Source organism: Nestor notabilis, unplaced genomic scaffold (assembly GCF_000696875.1).
Source record: "Nestor notabilis isolate BGI_N333 unplaced genomic scaffold, ASM69687v1 scaffold4066, whole genome shotgun sequence".
NCBI lineage: Eukaryota > Metazoa > Chordata > Aves > Psittaciformes > Psittacidae > Nestor > Nestor notabilis.
The window spans coordinates 106,308-116,081 of NW_009932247.1; the positions used below are offsets into that span (position 1 = coordinate 106,308).

Below are 9,774 nucleotides of genomic sequence, written 5' to 3' on the forward strand. Positions count from 1 at the left end.
GCTTTCAGTAACAAATCAGCGTCAGTCAGAGAAGAATCACTGAATTCCATTTCTGAGCCCATTTCAAAGAAAATAAGGAGAACCCCAAACAGTTTCACTGTTTTCTTCTTGGTAAACATTAACAAAACTAACCCAGGCTGCAATCACAGCAGGGGTTGACCTGTTCTGAGGAGCCCAAGGGAATGAAATCTTCCAAATCCTATTACAAGGCAGATAATCTCCTGGTGTCTTTTCCAAAACCACAGTACAAGTGTGGAATTCCTTGCCACTCAAATGATTGCTTTGCCTTTCAAAGGGTGAAATCCAGCCCTGAGCAGGGGGTACCAAGCACACAAGTAACAAAAGCATTATCCCTCCTGCTTCACCAGCTGAGTTTCACCCTGCAGGCTTGAACCTGCTCTCAGTGGAATGGTTCCCACCAAGTTCAGGAGTGCAGGATCAAGCCTGGAGTGATGTGGCCAGGGCAGGTACTGGTGTGTCTTACTCCAATTCATTCACCACTGGTGAAATTCTGCAGCCAGTTTGTCCTATAAAGGCAACAAAGACTTTTCTTTATATGGTTTCCCTCCTCCCATGTAACGGGTACCACTGATCTCCACTCCTGACGTTACTTCCTGAAGCTTCTCCTGCTGGATGAGGTCATGGTGACAGTGGAGGACCTGGTGGTACCCCCAGAGGAGAAGCCAAGTGCTCCACTGCCCATTCCTGAGCCCAGGCTAAGGCCTCCTCCAAGTCCTCCTCCCAGAAATCCACTGGAACTGGCAAAGCCACCTCCACCGCTGGAGCTGACCATGGCTGTGACATGGAGAGAAGGAAAGCAAATGTGAGCAGCAGGGAGCTTCAGCCCCAGTTTGGCACCCTCAGGAAAAGGGCACCACCAAGATGAAAACTCTCTTTGATCCCTACAAAACACTCATCTCCTGTTACATTTTTGCCTGGAGCATTTTACCCTGTGCTAAGCCAGATGCATGTGAGGGCTGAGCAGTCTCCATCACCATCACTCAGCCTGACTCAAGACCTTGTGCAGCATGGAGAACCCCATCTCAAATACATTCAGCTCATCTCTTGGTGCACCACAGTGGCTGTGGGCATGTGGTTCACCAGCTACCAACAGCAATTAAGTGGATGGAAAGCAGAGCCACTGGTGTAGACCTGTAGACAGCACCTCCAAGACACCAGCATCTCTCCAACGTCCAGCCAAGGTGAGCACCCAATGCTTCCCAAGCTGGAAAGACACCCTCCACTGTCACTTGGCACTAACTTCCAATCCAGGCAACACATTTCCTCATTAGCACATATAAAAATGAGAGGAAAGAAAGATCAATTTTGCCCCAAGTTCAACTTCACACAGAGGAGCTGGAGCTGAAGTCTGCCTTGGAGCCAACAGCACTATCAAGGTCTGTCTTGGGGGGCTCCCATTTAAGAAGGGGTTAACTGGGCTGCAGAAGCAAAGGCAGGGCACTGATGCTCCTGCACGCAGCCCCAGCTGGTCCCCACCTGCTTTTGCTACGTGTAACTACTATAAAGTACAAAACCAACTCACAGATGTTGATGCTGCCAACTCCATCACCAGCCAACCTGTTGGGGAAGACAAAACACAAAGGCAAAAAGGAAGAGGCCAGGTTAGACTCTGCATTACTCAGTGTTCCCCCAGGGCCTCAGTGATGAGAGTGAAGACAATGGCAGTGAGTTATTGCTGTTGTAAATAATTCAAACAAGATACGTGTGCCATCCAGCGCTTTGCTCTGGCCCTACAGTTACAGCTCTGGGAAGGGGGGGGGCACTGAAAAAGCACAGAAGCTCTGTCCTAATTCCATGGGGATTTGAGCCACTTGGGAATTTTCTGCCACAGCATTGAACAAAGGATGGAAACAACTCTCTCCTCTTCTTTGCATGTTTTCTCCAAGAGCATCACATTTTCCCCAGGACTTGGCCTAGTTTGGCTCTTCTGCCAAAACACTTTCAGGACCAAATCCCAGTTGAAACTGCAATGTTCTCTCTTCTGGATTTCCTTAGGGAAAATGGGATTGGGCCCTCACAATGCCCCCAAGCAAGGCGAACAAAGGGTTGGACCTTCCCCATGTAAAATCCACAGGTTGCCCCCACCTGCTCTCCTCTCCCTCCAGCAGCTTCCTGTAGGTCGCAATCTCGATGTCCAGGGCCAGCTTGACATTCATGAGCTCCTGGTACTCCCGGAGCTGCCGGGCCATGTCCTGCTTGGCCTTCTGCAGAGCTGCCTCCAGCTCCTCCAGCTTTGCCCTGGCATCCTTGAGGGCCATCTCCCCGCGTTCCTCAGCCTCAGCGATGGCTGCCTCCAGCTTGGCACGCTAGAGGGACAGAGCAGGGCACGTCAGTGGGAACCTCACCTCCTTGGTGGGGGACACAGCTGCCCAAGGACTTCTGACATCTACTGGACAGACCATCTCTGTGTATCTGCACAGCCCTGGAGCCATCTGCTCAACTGAGATCCCTCAGAAGTTCATGCCTACCCACTGTCTTGGACACTGGATGGAGATCAGCTGCAAAGGAAGCTCATCTCATACGTTGTTATGAAAGACAGACCCTACTTTCTCCACTGGCTACATTTTTGGAAGACTTCCTTCAGGGGATCCTCAGGTTCTCAGCCCCCACACACCACACACAACAGCACAACACTTCGGGTTAATGCAAGCTCAGGGTTTCTCTCCTATTTATTATGCCCCAAGAGCTTGTTCACTGCCAGCTGGTCTGCACCAGACTTTGATGTGAGGCAAGTGTGGACTCGAGCAGACCTGCAGTTAACAAACAATGAAGACCAAAAGCATCCCTGTGAGGCCACATCAAGCTGGCAGCCTAATGCAGCCTCAACCGTGCCCCCTGCACCTTCAAAAAAGCCCTGTGTTTGCCAGGAAGGCCTCACAATGAACACATGTACTTTATATTCTCATCCATTATTCAGGGGAACTGCACGGGGTCAGCTCTTGGCTTGTGTGTATTGAAGCCTCCCTGCCCTGAAACCAAATAAACACACAAATGGATGAATCACAATGGCTTATCTCCAGCTTTGTGCACCCTACTTATTCACCACCAGCTTTCAGCCCTCAGCCATTCACTGGGCTGGCTTCCACCAGCCATTTGATCAAGTGATAAGGGCCCTGCAGAGAGCAAACAGAACTCCCATACAGCTGTAAAATTCCCCCGTGTGCCCAAACACGGTGTTGCAAAGAAGGGAGTGGACAAAGATCCCAGAAGCAAGAGGGCACAAGGAAAGTGTGTGCTGGGAGGGAAGCCACACGCCGCAGTGCCCTTTGGAAGTGGCTCTGCATCACTCCCCTCTGCGCTCCTGGGTCGCTTGTGGACTCACCTAGAGATCAGCTATAAACATACAGACCCTCACCTATAGTTCAGCTATAGAGAGACTCTCACCTAGAGTTCAGCTATAGAGAGACTCTCACCTAGAGTTCAGCTATAGAGAGACTCTCACCTAGAGTTCAGCTATAGAGAGACTCTCACCTAGAGTTCAGCTATAGAGAGACTCTCACCTAGAGTTCAGCTATAAACATACAGACTCTCACCTAGAGTTCAGCTACACAGAGACTCTCACCTGGAGTTCAGCTATATAGAGACTCTCACCTATAGTTCAGCTTTGTATAGAGGGAGATTCTTACCTATAGTTTAGTCAAATATACATATAGACTCTCACCTGTAGTCCAGCTCTATATATGGACTCTCACCTATAGTCCAGCTACATATACATGGAGACTCTCACCTATAGTCCAGCTATATATACATAGAGACTCTCACCCATAGTTCGGCTGCCTTTCAGCATTATATTGCTCATATCACAGTTTCTCCCTCCTGCAGAACTGACTCCTTTGGGGTGAGCATCACGGCCACCCCAAAGTGCTTCCCCAGCTGCTGAATGACACCCAGCCCCGGCACGCTGGCTGCTGATGCTGACCCCCTGCTCTTCAGCAGCAACAGGGGCAGCTCCTCACCTGGGCCTTTGCATTTTCAATCTCCCCCTGCAGCCTCTGGATCACACGGTTGATCTCCACAATCTCGTTCTTGGTGTTGCGCAGGTCATCCCCATGCTTCCCCGCGGTGACCTGCAGGGCCTCGTACTGCCGTGGGAAACAGAGGAAGGAGTCAGGCTGGCACTCGGTTAGGTGCCTAAAATCCCTCCCACTCATGCCATGCGGATTCATGCACTAACAGAAGCTTTTCTGACTCCCAAACTCACCTTGCTCTGGTACCAGGACTCAGCCTCCGCCCGGCTCCTGTTGGCAATCTCCTCATACTGTGCTTTGACCTCTGCGATGATGCTGTCCAGGTCCAGGTTTCGGCTGTTATCCATAGACAGCACCACTGAGGTGTCAGAGATCTGGGCTTGCAGCTCTTGAAGTTCCTGCCCATTGCATTAGAAACAACACCATTAATCACTGGCTTTTATGGGCCTCTCATTTGGAAGCCAATTAAAGAAAGATCCAAAAAGAAAAGGGGAAGGAAGGCAGCTAAGAAGAATTCAATCAAAACAGTCATTAGTTAGAAGGAACCCAACTGAATCACATCAACCTTGCAAAGCACAAAGTAACCGACAGCAGAAATGAAGATACTTCTTATCACCCACATTCTGACAACAAGGTTGGGTTATCCCATTCCTGAGATAAGAGCCCAGCATGGAATGCTTAATCCAAGAAACTTGAGCATCAGCTTCACAGCAGTGCAAGGGCCAAATTCCACAACCTCGCCCAAGGATGTGTCCAGTTCAATCAGTCTCTTATCTTGCAAATAATGGGTAAGATAAAGGAGTCTGGGACAAGGAGCTTTCCTTCCTGTCTGTCTCCCAGCACGCAAACACACCAGCACACACCAGTACACACCAGCACCACAGCCCTGACTATAGCACTCAGGTTTTCCGTGTTTTCATGCCAACAGCATCAATAAACCTACTGCACATCCCAGTTAGGGAGAAATCACTGTGGCAGTTCACAGGGCACTTCACTTGCAGGTTTATTTTTGCTCATGTAAGGGAACACTCTGTGTCTCCATCACCTCCCTCATGTCTGGAAGCAGCACATTCATCCTCTCAGACACCAGTCACTGTTCTTCCCTCACTGGTGGCACCACACTGCAGCAGCCACATGAAGCACAAAGGAACTTACCGCTTCATAGAGAGACCTCAGGAAGTTAATCTCATCCGTCAGCGCATCCACCTTGGCCTCCAGCTCCACTTTGTTCATGTAAGCAGCATCCACATCCTGAAAGAGTCAGAATCCACTGAGACTGCTGTAGCTTTCATGACCAAGTCCACCCAGCCTTCAAAAGCAGTCATGAGCCCACCACGTTCCCCAGGCCATCTGCTCGCTACATCCCTCTGCCCAAAGATCCACCATGTCCTAAAAACCATCTACCAGTGCACTAAATGCTATTGACATGCAGGATCCCTTCTATTCTGTAGATCCCTGCACCTGTGTTTGTAAGCCCATTGTCAGTCTGGATAGTCAAGGGAAGCCTTGGGAAATGTTCTAAAGAAAGATACAGCCATAATCTAGGACATCCCTGGGATTTGTGCTGCTTCCCAGCTTCCTACAAAGACTTCAGTGCCTACTGAGGCAGCTTTTGACAGAAATGAGAGCTCGGATTCTTTACCTGCAGGTCTCTAGGCACAGCTAGAAAATGAAGGGACAAAAGGGGGAGAAGGGCTGTGAAGACCCATGGTGAGCCCCAGCTCACATCCCCGCACGCACCTTCTTGAGCACCACAAACTCATTCTCTGCTGCCGTGCGCTTGTTGATCTCATCTTCATACCTACCAGGAAGAAAGGGATCGGTGAGATGTTAGAGCCGAGCGAAAGGGGAAATGTCACATAAAGAGTTACCCCGAGTCTTTTCTCCCTCCCTCCACTTCTCTCTTTGTGAGCAACCTCAACGAAGCCTATGACCTCCCCAGGCCAGGCACAGGCAGAGGCTTCCTGTGCTACTACAGTCTGTGTGTTTTCTGCACAAGAGGTAGCTGTAAGCCCCACTTCCAGGTTACTGTTTGGATGAACTGAAGCCTGAAAGCTGTTCTGGTCCACAACACCACAATCACTAATTTGGAAAGCATTTCTCACCCATGCCTTCCTGTATTCCTTAAAATTCACTGCGATTAAGAAGGTTGCTGCTCCTTATCCTCACTTGTGGACGGCTGCAGGATTGCAGTCTGTGTCCTGAGGCTCACAACAGTTTCACTTACCCCTTGAGAGAGCAAATACAAAAGCAGAAAGGGATGCCAGCAGGTTCAACCAACTCCTCTCTGCTGATCTAAGCAGCTGCTGATGCTGCTTTCACTGTGCACTTCCTTATTCCAGACATTTGAGAACACTTTGCAGGTGTCCATCACAGGCTGTTGCCCTGGTTAAGATCCAAGTGTAATTACCCTCATTCTGCACAGAGTGGCTCCGCTTCAAAGCTGCTCCAGCTTCTAGAGCTGGCTACAACCTTTCTTCAGGTGGTCACCTTTAGAGGTAATCAGCTAGATGCTCAGCAGATAAAAATCATGCTCCATTGGCTTTACAGCATCACTGCTTTGTTCCTAGCTCTCGGAGCCTGCCTTACACCAGCCTGTGCCCAGCCACTGCTGAATCAAACAGCAGGAACCTGCTGCATGAATCCTGAAAGTCATCCAAGGAGCAGAGCAGGAGCCACCTTCTCTGGCTGTTTGGGAATTCCTGTTGCCAAAGCCAGAGCACTGCTCTCTATCCACACAGTCCCTGCATGGCTAATGCTGTCATTTGCCTTCCAAAGCAGGAGCTACTTCACTTTCAACAGCCTTCATGTGCCTCCCCTTCTGCTCCGCGCTGGAAGCTTGCCCATCCCACTGGAATACAAGGATGTTGTCCAAGGAGAATGAGCTGCATCCATTGCTATAGCAGGGTAATATATGACCTGGAAATTATGTGCCTGTGCTGCATAGGCACAGCCCACAGCACAGAATGGACAAGCAGGGATAGGGAAGAGGACTGAACTCTTCTAGAAGGGTTTGTGGAATTCCTCATTTCCCATGGGAAGCCTGATCAAGCTGCCCAGTGAAGTGACAAGTCATTCCATACTGTCTATGAACTCCCAAGATGATTAGGAAGCCTGGGGCACTGTCACACCCTGGCATGCCCTGCACCAAGCCATGTGGGTAGCGTGAATACAGCCTGCTCCTACCCTTGCTTTGTCTGAACCACACCCTTAGGCAATGCAGTTACTGAATCTCACAGGGCCTGAATCTCATACCCTGGAGCCTCGTGCAGATAAATCTCCTTCCTTACCGCAGATGTGAACTGAGCATCATTGTGTAAATCAGACATATGAAAAAGAGGCAACAGACACAGAAAGTGGCAGTCGTGGTTTGGGTATTCCACTTAGACCATGACATTTTCTTCATATAAATGGGGAGAGGCAGGTTCTGAACTCCAGTTTCTACATCTCTCTGCTGCACGAGCTTCTTAGGCTCCTGATCTATAGAATCAAAGAATGGTTTGGGTTGAAGGGAGCTTAAAGCTCCTCCAGCTCCAGCCCCTGCCCCGGGCAGGGACACCTTCCACTAGAGCAGGTTGCTCCAAGCCCCTGTGTCCAACCTGGCCTTGAACACTGCCAGGGATGGGGCAGCCACAGCTCCTCTGGGCACCCTGTGCCAGAGCCTCAGCACCCTCACAGGGAAGAATTTCTGCCTAAAATGTAACCTAAACCCTGAAACCCTGTTTCAGTTTAACCCCTTTTCCTATCGCTCCAGTCCCTGATGAAGAGAAACTCCTGATTCCCGTCTCACAGCACAACTAGGGTTTGGCTTTACATGGACCCGTAATAAGGAATTACAGGAATAAGAATGCACCTCTGCACCTTGCATTCATGTGCCCTGCAAGTAAAATGAGGGCTGTAATTCCTCTGGGTGCAATCCAGCTCCTTGCTGCTGCCTTGCAGGGATGAAAACTGGGGCTGAGCAGAGGAGAAATAAGTGAGCAGGGTCGGGGGAAACACCATTGCCATGCACCTCCTTGGGAATCGCTGGCAACTGACCTTCCCTAAGCACACCCCAGAGATTATCAGAGCTGTTTGTTTTCAGTTCCTGCTGGATCCAGTTTGCCAGCTCCCTCTTTGCTTTCTTTCCTTTCTTATTAAAGGCTGGGTTGGGCCCCCGCTGGGACAAAGGCTGCTTTCTTCAGGGGACTCCTCCCAAGCCACACAATTTGGACTGAAAAGTAGTTTAAAAATGGCAGGTCCCCTGATCCACTTACCTACCCACAACCAAGCAGCAGCTCACCCACTGCTACCAACCTGCTGAGCTCCATGGGCTTCCTACAGACCCAAAGTACAAAGCCATCCCTGAGGAGACCCCAAAGCAAAGCTAAGGGGATGGAGCTGCCAGGAGCAATTAAGGCAAGAAGAAGCCAGGCAGCTTCCCTGGACTCAGACACCTTACTCATGGCTGGGAAAATCTCCCTCCCTACCAGAAAAGCTGGAGACATCTCACCAAGCTTCTAACTACAGCTACAACCATTAGACCAACCCAACTACACCGTTAGACCAATTCAAGCACCGTTAGATGGGAAGATTATACATTACTTGGTCTTGAAATCCTCAACAAGATCCTGCATGTTCTTCAGCTCGCTCTCCAAACGCCCTTTGTCATTCAACAGCCCATCGAGCTGCCGCCGCAGGTTGCTGATGTACGTCTCAAACATGGGAGCAATGTTACTGCGGGTGGTTTTCTGGTCCTGAAGGAGGCTCCATTTGGTCTCCAGCATTTTGTTCTGCTGCTCCAGGAACCGGACCTGGAAACCAACGCAGGGGTTATTTGTGAAAGCAGGGGGAAGGGGGAGCTGCCACCAGGGAGCTGATCCCAGGGGAAGGACTGGCTGGGGATGGTAGCTAAAGAATTCAGATTGCTCATAGAGGGCATCTGAACTCTGAGGGGGATAAAGACCAGGAGGGAGCACTGTTATCCGGGGCTTATGATTTCAAGGCTTTGGATGAATTTAAGATAAGCAGATTCTGCTTGCTCAACACTTGACAGAAGCCATCCACAGACCTCAGGCAATTACTCAAACTCCAGGTCTGGATTCCTTGCATGTCAAGGATGCCAGAGCTGAAGTTTACACAGGACATAGGATTGATTAGGGCAAGAGAGTAAAGGCACAGGGTACAGGGCAGTGCAAATGCAACAAGGTCTGACTTACATCAAGATCTGTTCTACTGGCAGGATGCCTCTCCAAGAGGCCCCCTCCTCCCTGCATTTGGTAGTGGTGTGCTTGGGTGCAGATTGGATCTTTAAAGCCTGCATCTGTATTATGGACAATAGCTACATAAAAGGGACATTCACTAAATAAGGTATTGCCCACCCACACTATGGGCAATAGCAGCTAAATAAAAGGGGTACAAAGCTGGCCCAAGCAGGGCAAAACCCTTTACCAGAAGGCCATGGGTCTACAGAGGGCTTTAGTAAGAGTTATTGTATCATGGCAGGCACATCGCACCATGCTCCTGAGGACCTGATCCTGAGCCCATTTGTGAACCCCCCACTGGGTGTGGGTCAGATTTGCTTTTGAGGTTTTCCCAACACCTCACCTTGTCGATGAAGGAGGCGAATCTGTTGTTGAGGGTCTTGATCTGCTCCTTCTCCTCCTTGCGCACCCGCTGGATGTTGGGGTCGATCTCCAGATTCAGGGGTGTCAGGAGGTTCTGGTTGATGGTGACCTCCTGAATGCTGCCGGAGGCGGGCGCCCCACCGAACCCCAGGCCCGCATAGCCGTATCCAGAGCGACCG

The 9,774-nt window shown here is 50.2% G+C and overlaps 1 protein-coding gene across 1 annotated transcript; it reads right to left on the reverse strand.

Moving 5' to 3' along the window:
• Positions 1 to 607: 607 nt before the first annotated feature.
• On the reverse strand, positions 608 to 9,770 carry LOC104407102 (keratin, type II cytoskeletal cochleal; the record flags this gene model as incomplete). The annotated part of the gene is made up of 9 exons (XM_010016288.1): positions 608 to 795; positions 1,544 to 1,578; positions 2,107 to 2,327; positions 3,978 to 4,103; positions 4,223 to 4,387; positions 5,145 to 5,240; positions 5,730 to 5,790; positions 8,574 to 8,782; positions 9,576 to 9,770. Coding segments are annotated over 9 exons (1,296 nt in total), but the record flags the coding sequence as incomplete, so codon positions are not given.
• Between the last annotated feature and the right edge of the window lie 4 nt (positions 9,771 to 9,774).